The sequence below is a fragment of the Poecile atricapillus genome, chromosome 22 (genome assembly GCF_030490865.1).
Source record: "Poecile atricapillus isolate bPoeAtr1 chromosome 22, bPoeAtr1.hap1, whole genome shotgun sequence".
Lineage (NCBI taxonomy): Eukaryota > Metazoa > Chordata > Aves > Passeriformes > Paridae > Poecile > Poecile atricapillus.
The window spans coordinates 7,863,981-7,880,123 of NC_081270.1; the positions used below are offsets into that span (position 1 = coordinate 7,863,981).

Here is a 16,143-nt window from a genome sequence, read left to right on the forward strand (position 1 = left end):
CTGCCCGGGGGAGCGGCTCTTACCGTCACCAGGCAGCGGCACATGTTGGCGTACGCCACCGAGAAGCTGGGCTCGTCGATGGCCTTCTCGAAGACCAGGTCGATGACTCCCTTCAGCCTCTCCTCCGTGTCCACCGTCAGGTCTGTCACCTGCTTCATCAGCTGGTTGAACATCTGGGGCGTCAGCTTGTTCAAGATGCTTCGTACCTTGCGGAACAGCTCCTGAATGACACAAACACTGAGCTCAGGCACAAGGGGTGCAGGTGACTCCAGGTGTGAGCCAGGCTGGTTCCACAGGGGAATGGAGATACCCCGCAGCAAAGTCAGAATTTGAGTGTCACACCACACGTTTGTGCACAGCCCAACTCCAGCTCTCATTTGACTACCAAAGACCAAGACTACAGGGAAGGAGTTTTGGAAACACCCAAGTGCTTTTTGTCAAGTGCAACAGAGGCACAAAGACCCTTCTGTCAGAAATACTCTTCTTTATATCAGTTTAATTCATGAGATATAAATTAACAGGGAGTGGCCTCTGTTTCCTTCAGCCAGAGGTAACCAACCTCTTCTATAATTCACTTTAAGGCACTTTATTTTTTCCTATCCAGGATGATAATGAGGCCAACAATGCCACCATTAATGCCACCAAGAACAGAATTCCAGTGTCCTTCAAGACCATCCCAACTTATCCTACAAATGACAAGCTTGACCACCAGACAAACACCTCCTCCCAGAGCGAGTGTCCCATGGAGAGGAGGGGGAGAAGGACAGAGGGAGCTTCAGATGGCACCACTGGGCTGGGTAGGACCAACTGAGGGATCTGACACAGGAACCTCAGTCCTGCTGAGGATTCAGGGCAGAAATGTGGTCTAAAAGGAGATGAAAACCAAGTTCTGTGCTGGGAAGGTAGGGCTCTGCTTTAGGACAGAGACAGAAACACCCCAGTAAAGCAGCAGTAGGAAAGCAATCCTGGAAGAGAGACAGGAGATTGTCTGGTGCTCTCTGCTTAATATACAGGACTGGCATTTAAACATCAGGTCAAGAACAAACATACAGAAAATACCATCAAGGTAGGGGAAAGCTGGGATTCCAACTGGAATTCATTGCCCTTTTTCACTGTCTGATACAAGAGGGAAGGCAAATTACCATTACCTGGTGCAGCTGCTGCACCCTCAGAGCTGCTTACACTCTCACCTGGGTTTTGACATTTTCTGGGTCCTCCGTTTGGTTTTCCCTCTTCAGGCTCGGCTTCCAGGCATTCTCTGCCTTCTTCAGGTGCACATCCTCCTTCACACATACAGTGATGATCTTCCTGGGCTCCCTCCTCTGGCCCGGCTGAGATCTCCTTGGTCCAACACTCAACAACTAGGACAAAAACATTCCCTGTTATATCCCACCTTAGGCTCACACTGGATAACAAACTCCAGGGCAAACGCCAACAGCCGTCGATGGCACCGCTGAGCACCAGCACGTCCTGCTGGGACACCAGGAGTCCCTCCAAGCCAGTACTGCCCTGGGCTGCTCACAGGGAACGAGGAGACACCAAACACGTTTCTCTGGGCAGCATTTCCCAATGAGAAATGGGATGGCTCTGTCTACACAACTCAGCGGCGCTCCGGGTGCTGCTACAGAGGGTCAGAACTGACCCTGACTGGCCAAAAGTGCCTCTTGGGAGGCAGAAACTGCAGAGCTGAGACATCACAGCAAGGGGTGGAAGAATTCAGCCCTTACAGGTGTATTTCAAACAGGCCATCCCAAGCACTTAGAAAATGATAAATTAGTAGCTCTGCCAGAAATGTTAAGTTTTACTGGAGATTGCTTCCAACAAAGCCATTTTGAGATGGGAATTCCATAAAACACAGTGAAGGAGTACCACTGCAGCTCCTGCACTCTAAAAATATGGATCCTAACAGATACGGGACAAAGTCTGGGTGATTTCACAGAAGAAAGGGAATTCAGGGTGCTCTGGAACTGCCTAAGCACCTCTGCAATCCTGTGTAACGTGATGCTCCTCCTGAACAGGCAGAAAACCTGCCACAGGCAGGGACTTTATCAACAGATGTACAAGTGGAAGAGCACAGGACACCCCCAAATCTCCTCTTCATCATCTGGGGGCTTCTGACTGAGGACTAAAGGTACCAGGTGCTGTTGCGAGGTTGCTCTTTCCCATTTCTGAACTCATCACAAATGGCAACCTCAAGGTACAAATTAACCCAGCAAAACTCCATTATCAATCCCGGTACTTCCCACAGCAGTAATTAATCTGCTCAGCAGCCACTCATGAAAGATGGGCCATTTCAAAGACTGCTTTGTTCAACAAAGGGATTCAACGAGCATCAAAAAGGCCAAACCACTGCAGTTACTTGAAGAGCTTCAGTGAATAGGAGGAAAGGGCTCTTGGCTGGTGCCTCTTATGTCACACATCAGTCACAAACTGGGTTTGTGTTACTGAAAGGGAAAACCCTTCCTAAAGGCAGGAGGGAGTTGAACCACTTGCATTTGACAAGATAAATGCGTGCAAATGAGCAGGAACAGCAGCAGGGCTGGAGCTCCTGTCTGGGTTTCATTATGGGATACCAGCAAGAGAGGAAGATGCTGTCAGAAGACAATGAGCCCACACCAGGAGCTGCTCCGTGTGCCCAGCCATGCCTGGGAGGGGGCTCCGAGGGGCAGGGAGTCACTGGGCTCCCCTCAGCTCACAAAGACCTCTCTTCACATCCCCTGCCACGCACACAAATAGCCCAGCAGATTATTCAAACTGCACAAGCCCCATGAATGCCGTAATTCACAGAATCATTTCTCTTGGAAAAGATCTCCAAGATCATCAATTCCAGCCACTTACAGCGCAACTGCAGCAGCTGATCACTGCTGAGGAGTCAACAGTGGAACAGGGAGCCTTCAGGATGTTTTTGTGTGTCAGACACCTTCCTAAAGCAGACCCTGATCTCTCCCTCTGTGCCCTGTTCCCACCGGTCTGGCACAGACAGGCCTGACAGCAGCCCCACCTTCACACACCACCTCCAGTATTACCCAGCTCTGCTGCCCAGGCCCTGACCACGCTGCAAACCTGGGAAGAAGAGACTTCCCTCCAGCTGAAAATCCAGACACTGCAACAGGAAAGTGAGTGGCCACAGCCACACGTGTCAGAGCTCAGCACACACCTCCTGCCCACGGACAGCTCTGTAATCAGAGCCAGGCTGGAGTGTGCCCTGAAAACCCAAACCTTTGAGCTCATTCCCCTCACAACAGGGGCAAGCTCAAGGAGAGGTGACCTGCAGCCACCCCATCTCCTCCACAGAGGCAGCTGTGGTCTGAGGGCCCTCCTGAACACAGCAGGCTGTAACAGAGCCGCAGAGATCAGCCCCTCCTCGGGCACGGGTCCATGCAAATGTTCCTTTTAGCAAACACTCACCCCTGAAGGAGGTGACTCCCCTGGAAAACTGAGGGATGCAGGGAGCACCAGCGTGTCACCTGTCACCTCCTCACATCCAGCTGCCTTTGAGCCCAGACTTTTCAGGCATCAACACAACAAAGACTTCCTTTGAGACTACATTTTAATATCTGTGAATAAACTCAGTTCAAACTGTGTGATTAGGTTTTCAATCAGTGAACAGAAGCCTCCTTTGAAGATGTAATAATAGATGGATCTAACTTTTAATAGGAATGGTCTAGGGGTCTGGGGTTTTTGGCTGCAGATTTATACAGCAAGGTAAAGAGGTGCCTGAGCTCAGGCCTGCCTTCCTGTAAATAATGATGGTTCTGGGGCATGGGGCAATTACCAGGTGTTCCTGCATTAATCTGAACGACCTCTCTCCTGGAGGAGGACACGGGAAAGGAAAGCAGGAAGACACAGGTACAAGACTCCTGCAGAGCAGCCAAAGACTCACAGCAGCACAGACTGATCTGGTGCTCCCACCCAGGCTGCAAGTCATGGAAATACTTTAGAAACCATCCAAGGAATTAAGGAAGTGCTTCTCCCTCTAGAAGAGGCTTCAAATGCAGACAGTGAAATTGATCTTGGATGGTGGGAGAGGTTGTGCCTTCCAGGAACAAGAGCTGAGGTGATTTCAGTCTCCATCACCTCTCGGGAAGGACAAAGCAAACGCACCCTGTGCAGGGACGGAACCGTCCGCTCCAGCCCCACATCTCTGAGGCTCCGTCTCCTCACCTGCCACGCTCACCTAACCCTGCCTACATCAAAGAGCTCTCCCAGCTGCACTCTGCTCCGCTGCAACTCCACCCCGGTGCCATCTGACGCAACACAGGTTAGTGCCAGAAACAGGAACAAAACACGGTCAAGCAAAAAGAGGGAAACAAAGACAAAAGCCAAAGAAGCGAAACAAAGACTCTCAAGGTGCCAGAAGCAGTTAGTGCTGAGCTGCTCCACGTTACTGGGGGCAAGGAAGAGGCAGTGGTTGGATGGTTGATGGCATGGCCTGTGCACAGGTGGGATGGCTGGGGACAGGCAGCACACACGCAGGGGTTGCCATGCGTCACGAGGGGAGCGTCTGCCACTGCTGGGGCTCACAACCCTCTGATCCTACAACCGCCGCCATCGAGGACAGGCTGCTTAAACCACGTCACCTTCCAGCCCTCCTCCAGAACCAGGCAAGGAGAGGCTCTGCTCTGCAAAGGCGCAAATGTAAGATGTATGTTATGTGCTGAATGCTCCAAATGAACGGGGTAAGCGGGACTTACCTTTTCTCCCCCTTTCCACAGGTCTGCAAAGTGCAGACCCTCGCGGATCCCGCTCAGGCCAACGTCCCAGCATGCCCTCAGCTGGTGATGTCCCACCCACCACTGAAGACTGCCTAGAGGGGTACAATGCAAGTCTTGTTTCGTTTTTTTTTTAAACAAGGTTGCACCTTTTTGTAAAGTTTTCTGCCAGTCATTCTTTATCAACAGTGGGTGTTGGGAAAAAAGGCAACTCTACAAAAAGGTGCAAAGTCTGGGGGAAGAGGGGGGGATTTGGCTTACCCCTATCGGCAGGTTCCTCAATGGTGGGTGAGGCGAGACCAAGAGAGGGCATGCTGGGGGCCCGCACCGAGCCAGGGAGGGCAATCCAGGGGTGCTCTGCACTTTGCAGGCCTGCGGAGAGACAAAGAGCGACAGCCGCGTTACCCAGAGGCTGCAGGGCTCGGGACACTCAGCTCCTGACAGGAGAGGAGAGGAGAGGAGGCACCGCAGCACAACCTGCACTGCCCAAACCTGGGAACCACCAGCGACCTCATGAGGCTCTGTGGAGCAGGTGGTGCTCCAAGAGAAACTCCAAGACACAGATGTGCACCCTGGAACCGAGACACCGGCCACGAGGCTGCTTCCAAACCAGAAATATTACATTGACCCAAAATTGCTGGGTTTGACTCCTGGAAACATGCACGCTCAGAAGTTGGGGTGATTCGGGGAACTCTTCTGGAAGCAGCAGGTTTGAAAGCTCCACGATGGCCATGTCATTAGACACATCCAGATGGACACAGCAGAAGCAGCTCAATGGCTGAAAATCAGTGATTGCCCCTAACGGCGGCAGCGTCCTCCTCCAGTGGCACTGACGGGGTAGCACATGCTGGGGGCACCTGTGCCCCAAGAAAAGACATGGCAGAGGCACGAGTGAAGAACTCACAGAGGGATTTCAGAGTGTGGGCAAAGCCAGACATGGGGAGGAGAAGGGAAAGCGAAAGAAAAGCAGTGGAAAAAGGTGGGAAAACAAGGAATGAAGTGACCAAAATGACACATGGAAGCACAGAGAAAGCAGGAACACACAGGTGCTGGCTGTATTTTGTTTGTTAGTAAAATCTCTTTGCTCTGTTGCTGAGTTTTGCAGCACAGCCCCCGGGCTGACGCCCTGACGCCGGGTTTGTTGTACGACGAACACGCGAGCGCACGCGCGACTGCCAGCTCCTGCTGTGGAAATGCTTCCACCCTCTCACACAGGGAACAGGAAGGAGAACAAACCCTTCCCAAACAACACCTACCCGTGACAAACATCCACAACTGTTCCCCATTTCCCTACATTTTATCAGCCCAGCAAACAGCACCCCTACATTCACCCTGACAAAACCACAACCACCGGCGCATCGGAAAGGCACAAAAGCCTGAGGAGGGACTCATCAGCGTTAAGGCCAGTTTTGAAATGAGCAAGCTGGGGTAAACTCACACTTCCAGACACGTTTCTTCCCCCAGGGGCTTGCCTCCCAAAATCAGCAAAGGCTGGCGTGAAGTCGGGGCCTCGTGGCAGGATCCGGGGGTCCAGAGTCCTCAGCGGCAATTTGGGCTGATTGACCTGTGCCGGGGGCAGAGCACACAGACACGGGATGCTCAGGGATGCTCAGCTGCCAGAGCTCATGCAATCCACAAACAACAGCTGCTAAACCATAACAGTCACATTGAACATCCAAATTAAAGCTTTAACAAACTGATCAAGTTTAAGGCATCTGCACTTATGATAAAAATAAATATTTAATTTAAAATATAACTTCTTTCGGAGACTATTGAGGAAACAGGTGGAGTTCAGAAACATTTCAAGGAGGATAAAATCGTGGGACCACAAGCCTGTCTTGGTTCAGGAGCATGAAACTGCCACCTTCCCTCAAAGCAGTGCCTTTTGTGCCAACATGAGAGATGGGCAACTGAGCCCAAACACAGAACAGTCAGAAACAATCACGGGAAAGCAGAAGGTAAATGAAATAACTTTAATTAGGCCTCGGTGTCAGGCCTTTCACTCAGAAATCCCAAGTGTTTGACTAAGCCCAGACCTCCAGCACAGACAATCAGCTCTGAGATGAGGCTGGAGAGAAACTGCCCGAGAATGGAGTTCTTAAAGATCTTTCATCAGATCAGCTTATAAATAGCGAAGAAGCTGCTTCAGATAAAAAACAGTTTGCCCAAAAGCTTCTCTCTGCTTTTTAACTGATCTAATATATCAATTAATTGATCTCATAGAAACCACTGCCTCTCCATCCAGCCTTGCTTGGATCCTCAGCTCTTCATGGCTGGGACATTTTAAATTTTAATAACAACCTGGTATAACTTAATCTAGACCATCAAAAATGCCTCAGTTTTTAATCATCTGTGCACATTCATCAGGCACCAACACCTCTGTTTGTAGAATTTTGTGATGAGACCAACTACTCCACTTCCCACCAAAACCCAGCATGGAAATGGTTGAGGAATGAGGCATTAGGGATCTTTATTTATATCAAAAGCCTGCACGTACCTGTTTTATGGGCTCTCCTCTCACCTTGTCGAGCACCACATCGCTGATGGGAGGCAGCCCCTCGGGTTTCTGGATACAGGCAGGCATGAACTGGATATCCAGCAGGAATTCCCGGTCATATTGCTTCTTCCCCTCTGGGTCCAGGGGCTTCCACTGTTCTATAGGGAGAGAAGTCCCTGAGAGTCACAGGAAATCGTATTTCAGAGGTATATGGGCTTCTGTGGAATTTCTTGGATGGTTTCTAGCTGTCAATCACACAGGAATCAACTCTGCCATTTCCACCATGCTGTAGCCAGCATCCAAATGCACAACATTTCAAGGAATTAGGGATTTTCTCTTCTTTTGACCATGACCAGCAAGACAAAAACGATTTTTCCCTTTTGCCCCCCTGGAAGATCTCTCAGGACCTCCTGGGTTGCAGATCTCTCAGCAGAGCTGCACTGAATCCCCTTCCAGCCCCAACGGGAACATGCACAGGGGTGACACCAGGGTGTCAGCTGCCCCAGCAGGAGGGAGGCAGGGAAGCAGAGTGGAGCAGGACTCACCTGGCTTGTACTGGTACACGGGCCCCTCCCCGGAGCTCTCCGTGCAGCCGGAGTTGGCGTCGGTGCCTTCGCCCTCGGAGACGCTCTCGGCACCGTTTCGCACCGGCTCTGCCTCCTGCTCCCCGTTCTCCTCCATGGGCTTCACTGCTTTCAGCTCGCAGGGTTCCCTCTCTGCTTGAAGCCCATGGCTCATTTTCTCCTGCTCAGATTCAAGTACTTTGTCCCCTGAAGGTTCCTTCTCCTCCTTCGGCTGGAGCACGGACAGAGGCAGAGGTTTGGTTAGAAACACCCAGACAGACCCAGTGCACGTGAAACGGCTCCTCATGGATTCACAGGGCATTTTTGGGAGCAGCAGGAATACAAATGCATCTTACAAGGGATATGGAGCACCACACCGAGCCCCTGGGTGATTTATCAGCTCATTCCCAGGGATAAACCACTGATACTTAATGGAGCACCTGGAAACACTCAGCACTGCCCATGAAATCCCCACAGGACTGGATGGAGGGAACTGTTCAGCCATGAACAGAATCCCAGCCTGGAAAGACAACTCTGCTCCCCTCTTCTGCTACCATCCAAGCTAAAGGGATGGCAAAGGGCACGTGGTGCTTGTTTTGGGGGATTCTTCCTTTAAATGCCTGCTGCCAACTGGAGCAGATCCCACTGAGGAAGGCAGTGTGAGGTCTAGCCACAATTCCAGCATCTCAGTTTCAGGAAAAAGCATTAATAGTATCCCTGGCTGTTAATTTTAGAGCTCTTCAAGGACACAGCCTGATTGTGCATTCAGATGAGGAGGCATCGAAATGCACTTCTCCCAGGAGAGATCCCAGCACATCTTAGCACTGAACAAAGGAATAACTTCATTGAGGATGCTCTGGAGGAGGCTCCCCACCACATCCTAAAACACTTCTGGCACATTTTCCAAGGGAATTCTCTGAAGAATTCCTCAGTGGAACTGCCAGCTGGTGCAGGAGACACGAGTCCTGCAGGGGAGGATGAGCCTGCTGCTGCAGCCCCAGTGACACCTTTGCTCTCCAGCTCTGCATCACATCTGGCCAACCTCAGCTTTTACCCACAGCAGTCTGGGCACCCTGAACTTTTACATTTTCACTCTCTTGCTCCCTTTCTGATTGATTCTAACCCTATACTGACCAGCACAGCTCCCTGCTGCAATATCCCTACCAGAACAGCAGCAAGGGAGGTTTTCTTTACTCATCTAATCACTCTTGAGGTAGTTTTGCCTGAAAACTTCAGCATTTTCCTTTGTCAGCTTCTCCATCAGTTGGTATCAGGAAAACTATCCCTTGCCATGATATCCCTGTGCAGAAGGAACTGCCAAATGTCAGGATGGTGGCTTGGGACCAAAATGGGGCAGTGCTGAGGGATCCAAACCCACTTTTCCCTCACCCTTTACTGAAAGGGGTTCCTCGGTGCTGGGAGGCTGGTGGAAGTTTAGTGGAACCCTCAAGTGGAAAAGGTCCCTTGCCATGGCAGGGGTTGGAACAAGATGAGTTTTTAAGGGCCCTTCCAACACAAACCAGTCTGTGATTCTGTGACTGTGTTAATCATTAAATTAGGCAAACCCAAAGAAAACTGAAGAGCTTCAAAAGGGAGCAGACTGACACCTGTTATCTAAAGAATGCTGAGGAATAGCAGAGTTCTTCCCCAGAACTGCCCTGGATCCTGTGACACAGCAAGGAAGCAGTGTCTCTAAAGTACAGTTTCAAGAGAGGAAAACCATCTCTAAATTTGGGTAAAGCAGGACTTTGTTTCCCTCTCACCTCTGTTTCTGCCTCTGTCACCTCCTCAGTGGCTTGGGTCTGGTCTTTTGGTTTCTTCCAGGTCTTTGGTGCAGTTACAGCGGTTTGGGCTGCAATGGAAACGTGCATCTGTTACAACACTGAGTGACACGGAGCTGATGTGGCTCTGGGTGAGGAGCTTCCCTCCCAGGGGCTGCTCTGGCCACAGCAAAGCAAAGCATTTGCAGCCTTGTGGAGGATTCAGCTTGATTTAACCACTCTGGCTTTCAATGCAGCAATAACAATCATCAGAATGACATTAAAACACAGGAATTGTAAAACAAGGTGCTCATTCAAGCTCCAAACAACACTTGGGCTAGCAAGGAGGTCACTGCCAATGGCACAAGGACGCAGGGAAAAAAACCTTCAGGAAGTCAAGTTTTTGAAAAGATCAGGTGTTGGCTGGGAGAGAAGGTTGTTCTCAACATATTTTTCTCAAGAATTCTAACACTGTTATAATATTAACCGTAAACAAGCCCAAATTTCCAGTATCTCATGGAAAAGAAAAACTCCTTCAATCCTGCAGCACTGCTCTGAGCTGGATTTATATTTCAATTTAAAAGCAGGTTTGTAGCTCCACCATTAATGATCTCCCTGGCCAATTGAGTCAAAGGAAACACCACAGAGTATTCCCAAGATCAGCACTGATTTACTCCAATCATGCTTTCCCCCTAAAGGGTAGAAGAAACCACACAATATATTAAGAGGAGACAAACTCATTAATCCAATCTGCTCCAAAAGCTCAATCTTGCCACAGCCAAGTAATTTAAGTGATTAATCCCAAAGTTTTTAATCTGACAGAATTTCCCTCCCCTCAAACTGAAACCATGGAAACCATCTAGGGTGTAAAATAACGTTTCACTTTTAAGCACACAGAAATAAACTCAGGGGTCATGGATTTGGGGCTGGCAAAGGTCCGGCTGTTTCCTTCCTCAGCTGTCAGAATGTGAACATTACTGCTGCTCAAGTATACATTTTTTCCACCTTTTTTTGGCAAAAGTAAGTTCTGTAGAGGCTGCAATCCTGCCAAACCTCCTGAATGAGTCTTGCCTTAAATCCCACGACTTCCATCAGGCCAGGGGTTCTGCAGCCAGAGCAACCCCAGACTTTGCTGTGGAGCTGCCCAGGATGGATCTCCAGAGATCTCAATTTTCCCCCCTCTTAAAACAGCAGACACCAGACTTCTTCTTTTTCTGTCAAGTTCACATTTCTGCTGCAGGAGCTCAAAGGAGAATTTGCACTGATGTAAGTTTGGGTGCCAACCTTCCCAACCCCCAAATCCAGCAGGACAAAGGTGTTGTTCACCTGGAGATTCATCTGAGAGTCTGTAGGGAAACACAAAGTGATGTGTCCACTTTGGCTCTTGGAGAAGGACAACTCCAGACACTTCTGGTCGTCTTTTCCATCCTCCTGTACCCAAGCTGAGCGACTTCATGCGCTCTCCAATAGTTTAATTTTGCCCAAATGCAGATCATTTTTGTCATTATTCATACTTCCAGAGCTTGTTTTCAGCTCATTTAATTCCTTTGGAGAAGGGACACCAGAAACCAAACCAACACCGAGTTCTTATCGTGGCTTACAGAACCAAGGGAGGCAACAGGAGCGACAGCACAGATTCAGGACTAGAAAAAGGAACAAACCCTGCAGATTATCCCAGACACCCCTCCAAGGATAACCCCACCAAGTGCAGGGATCTGCTCAGCCCCTTTCTCCAGCTGTGTCACCTCCCCACAGGACTGAAGCACCCCTGAGCTCATGGCCCTGCCAACAGGACATGAGGCCTCTCCTCTCTGATGTGGTGCCAACTGTGAAGCCTAAATTAATACCAGCTCTTATATTTTGATTTTATTATCCAACATGCCATGAAAGACCAAAGCAATGATTCACCATTCCCTTCCAGCTCATGGGAGAGAAAATATATTCCAGTGGTTATGGCAGCAAATCAAGAAAAAGGCAACACTTGATTTATGTTTCTGCCTCTCCAGGTTTTGGTGCTGGAGAAATTTCTCCAAGGTATTTCTAATTACAGCCCAAGTTGCTTGGTACAGCCTCCCCAGCTCAGAACCTCCAGGACTCGCCACAGCTGGGCTACTTAATACAGAAATGTCTCATAAACGAGCTGTGCAAGAAACAGCCCTTTGAATTCCACGTGTATTGAGTTCTTTTGGCTTCCTGTGCTCCGAGGAGTTCTGGGACACACATCAGTCTCTTGGTTTCCTCTTTGCATCTTGTAACAACCATGACAGAATGGAGACTTCAAAGGCCTCAGGTCTCTGGTAGCACCTTCTGCAGAAATTCTACTCCACCAGCACCACTTTTCCTGTTCTGTTGCCTGGAGAGTGCTGGTCCTTCACTGTAGCTACAGAAACCCCAGAATTTAATAAAAAGCAGCAGTCATTGATGACTTTCAGCCAGGTTTCCAGTGTGGATTGGAGCACCCAGGTCCTCTGTTGATAATCTGCTTTTCTCCCTGTGTCATTCCCAGGATCAGGCACAGCAGGTTCCAGCTCTGGGAAGGACACACAGCAGGAAATGCTGCAGGATGATCCCCAGAGCTCCCAGCACTGCCCCAGCCAGCCCAGCTCAGCTCCCTTTAAAGGGAAAGCAGGGGATGATTTGTGGCCAAGCTGCCCTGTAATGAAAACAGCTCTCTGCTGAAAATCCCAAAGAAATACTGCTCAAAGTCACAGACCTCACAGCTACCAGCACGTGCTACAGAAATTTCCCCTATCCCAGGTTTAATTTTAACTCCAGAGATCATAAAAAAAAAAATCTCTTGGCCTTTAGTCCAAGAAAAACACAACAATATAACTCCTTGCTCCTGAGGGTCAGTGTGGGGATATTCCAATGTATATGGCAGACATGCTGCTCCTCATTCCTGAATTAGCAGGCAGCCTCAGCTGATGCTATTTCAATCTCTCTTCCTCTCTCCAAGAAAGAATTGGAAAATTATTGCTGAACAGAAAGCTGGCAGAGAAATGCAGTAGTTCAGGATCATTAAATCAGGGGTAAAGCACAAAAAAACACTTGGAGAGCTTTGTGCTTTCTTTGAAGCCCTGAGCTTTTAATAGAAATTTGAGTTTCAAGTCATTTTTTACATGACTCGAGAACTCCTGGTTTCCATGTTGCCAAAGCCAATGGCTTGGCTGATGTGTGCTCTGGAGCATAATGACATTACAGCATTAAAATTAATTTTCTGCATAATTAAAAGCCCAAACACTGTAAGTTAATTTTTTTTTAATTTAAACTACAGGCCATTACAAAGCCAGCAATAACACTGCAAGCTAGAACCTGCCTCTTATTTACAGAGTCCCATTTCTCCTCTCCTTTGTAAGGAAATTAATTTGGGTTATGAAGTAGTTTGGATTGAAAGAACAACAAGTGCCAGAGCAGTGAAATGACCCAAGTGAAATAAAAATAGAAGATTATCAGGAAAAAATCCTCACGGTTGGTGCAGTAAAGGGATCTTTCTTCTCATCTGTAGACACCAGATTTTAAAATCAGCATATTGAGCATCACACAAACACAGAACAGGCCCAACCTCAGCCTTTCAGTGCATTTCAGAGCAGAGCCTGAGATTTCTGAGCCCATTTCCCATCTATCAAAGAAAAAACTTGAAAAAAAAGCCCTACATGAAATGTTGCTTTAAAAAAATGAAACCAACAAGATCCAAATCACAACCGACTGTCCTTTGTCCAAGCTTCACCAAGTTCCAAGGGATTGACAGAGCTGCAGAGCAGGATGTGACACATGAAATGTTTAACACTGCTGGGTGTGAAGAACAGTTCCACAGCAAATACAAGGAATTGATCATTTAACTTCTTTTCCACAATTTGATCTCCAGGAAGTCCTGCAAAAAAAGCCATTTTCCATAGGAATCAGAGTGTTAAAACCACAGATCCAAACCAGAGCTGTGGCTGAAACCAAAGGCAGGCAACACCACTTGGAGAAACGTGCTGGATTTTAAAAGGCAGCTGCAGAAATTACCATTTTCGTGAATTTTAAACTGTAAACTGCAGAATTTAAAATTATAAATTGTACATCTTGCTTACATGTGACTTTTGCAAACGAAAAGAAGCATCACTAATGAAGGCTGGGCAGGTAGAGGTGTGTGACACTGAGGTGACACTGAGGTGACAATGGGGTGTGACCCTGGTTGTGAGTTCTCAGTGAGTGTGAATGGTTCATTTCATTTTCCCACACCTGCAAACACCCTGACACATTTCTAGAGCTGGAAAAGACCCCAGTGCAGCAGTTCTGGAAATCCCTGGCTCAGGGGCTTCATCCCAAGAGCTTCAGGTTCCCAAATCCAGAGCCACAGGCCCTTGGAGCGACCGCTCCCCCTGGGGAGAAGAGGAGCTGTGGCTGCCCCGTCCCTGCGAGGGCCCAAGGCCAGGTTGGACACTGGGGCTTGGAGTGACCTGGGACAGTGCCAGGGGTCCCTGCCCACGGCTGGGGGTGGCACTGGATGGGATTTAGGGTCCCTCCCATCCAAACCATGCTGGGATCCCATGAAGAGCCCTGTGCTGCCACGAGAGCAGGAGTGCACCCCAGCCCAGGACACACATCCAGGGCAGTGACCATCGATGAACAGTCGGGAGGGATTTCTATCCCTGCCAACGACGATGAGCGTTTCACACTCACAGCAGCCAAGTGGCACCACCAGGCTTTTTTCTTTTGCAGACAGAAACAGAAACATCTGTTGGAAGAAGAAAAGCCCCTTTCCTTCATCCTGCAGTTGACCACATGAACCTCCAGAGCCCAACACTTACCTGGGACAGGACTCTTGCTCAAGTCCACACTCGGAGCCTCCCGGCTCTCCTCCAGTTGCCCATCTGCCTCCGTCTCTTCCTTCTTTTCAGTATCTTTTACCTCGTCGCTAAGAGTAGTTCTTGTGCTCTCCTCTCCCTCTAAATCTCCCTGGACAGCAGGGAGGGCACTCGGAGACAGGAGAGGAGGTGGAGAAGGAGTTGTAGTGGTAACAGCAGCAACGGAAAGCGGAGGGGACGGGGGCGGCGGGGTGGGAGGAGGAGAGGGAGCAGCACGAGGAGCACTGGGAGGTGATGGAGCTCTCTCCAGCTCTGCCAGGGGAGCCTCGCTGGGCTCCAACTCCACAGTCAATGCTGCAGCTTCTGCCTGAGCCTCCTCTGCCACGGGCTCGGCCGCAGCCCCCGCGGGCCTGGCACCGCCAGTGTCGTGGGTGCCAGCGGGCCCGGGCGTCACCGGGGCGTCAGCGGGCGACGCTCCCGCGCTGCCGGGCTCCGCGTGCGCCTCGGCACCGCGCTCCTCCGCAGGAGCAGCACCCGCTGGCTCCGGGCACGCCGTGGCACTGCCTGTGGCCATTGCCTCCTCTCGGGGGGAGGCCAGCTCACATCTGTCCTCTGGCTCAGCCGCGGGCGGGGCTCTGCTGGACACGGTGACAGCGGCGGTGGCCGCGGGGACAGCCGAGAGCAGAGCGGCCGGGGCCGGCAACGGAGAGCGGGGAGCTTCTGCTGGGGTTTCCACTGGGGTGGGGACCTCGCTCGTCTGCCCAGCTTCATCTTTCTTCTCCCCAGTGGGTTCTGGTCTGAGGACTGGAGAAGGTGGTTTTAATACTGGATCTGGTTTTGGCTTCTCTTCTGGGAAAGGAGAAAGAATCCATTAGCAACAGCAAGACAACCCCACGTTCCTGCCTGGTGCCCTGGCTCCCATTCCTGCATTCTGCCAAGGAGCTCTCCTCACTGGGAACTCCAATTTGAAAATACAACCTCTGCCACCCTGAGAAGAGACAGATCTGGAGAGACTCACTGCAGCCTTCCAAGGCGAAGGGGGGGCTTATTGTTAATTATTATTTATTATTATTATGTACTATTATTATTAAAGGGAGCTTATAAAACAAGGAGAGCAACTTTTTACATGGACAAAAACTTGCAGGACAATGGGGAATGGGTTAAACTGAAATGATGAGATGTTTGGAAGAAGAGTATCAACCCAACCCCCAAAATCTTGTGCATAAAGAAGTCCCTGCACTCATCCCATGATCAGCAGCAGACTTGGTGATCCCATCCCTGCCGTGACCATCACACAGCTCCCAAAGCTCTGCTACAGCTCTGCTGCTTCCCACCTGTTCTCTACAAAAGTATGATCCATTATTGTTTAGGATCTTGCAGGAACACTGAGCTCCTCCAGGACACTGTTACACCAGCAAAAATAATTCTGGAAAAGCCAGAGGCACAAACCTGCTCTTCAGATTAGGAAGTCAAAGGCCACAACCAACCCCAAATCATCAAAATTCAGGTAGGACTGAACAGGTTTGGCTCTGCTGGATTTCCATTTGGGGCTTATTCAACAGCTCAGCTGAAGGGAAAGGGTTTTTGAAGGAGAACAAAAGGATTTTTGAAGGAAAACCCATTTGAAACTGCCTGGAGCATCAAATCCCACCTTTAGGAAGAGCTGGAGCAAAAGTGAACTTTGCCTCGGCCACCAGCAGCCCCAGCAGCGTTACAGAAGCCCATGGCCAAACCAGTAGTTAATTAACCTAATGAGGCACCCAGGGACGAGGCTTTGGAGGAGGATGAAAAGTGAGGAAAGATGGAAAGAGATGAGAAAGA

The 16,143-nt window shown here is 49.8% G+C and overlaps 1 protein-coding gene across 10 annotated transcripts in view; it reads right to left on the reverse strand.

Annotated features, from left to right (window-relative positions):
• EIF4G3 (eukaryotic translation initiation factor 4 gamma 3) overlaps positions 1-16,143 on the reverse strand; it is a 112,813-nt gene that overhangs the window by 22,395 nt on the left and 74,275 nt on the right. For 9 of the 10 annotated variants that reach the window (XR_009279361.1, XM_058855405.1, XM_058855398.1 and 6 more), the window contains 8 exons: positions 14,326-15,171; positions 9,536-9,624; positions 7,755-8,004; positions 7,210-7,367; positions 6,151-6,276; positions 4,974-5,084; positions 1,191-1,361; positions 24-221 (listed from right to left, as the gene is read on the reverse strand). Coding sequence is in view for 9 of the 10 variants with exons in the window: in XM_058855405.1 (XP_058711388.1) it covers positions 24-221; positions 1,191-1,361; positions 4,974-5,084; positions 6,151-6,276; positions 7,210-7,367; positions 7,755-8,004; positions 9,536-9,624; positions 14,326-15,171 (1,949 nt within the window). In the remaining variant the exon portion in view is untranslated. The remainder of the gene's footprint in view (positions 1-23; positions 222-1,190; positions 1,362-4,973; positions 5,085-6,150; positions 6,277-7,209; positions 7,368-7,754; positions 8,005-9,535; positions 9,625-14,325; positions 15,172-16,143) is intronic. The other variant, XM_058855402.1, reaches the window with a different exon arrangement.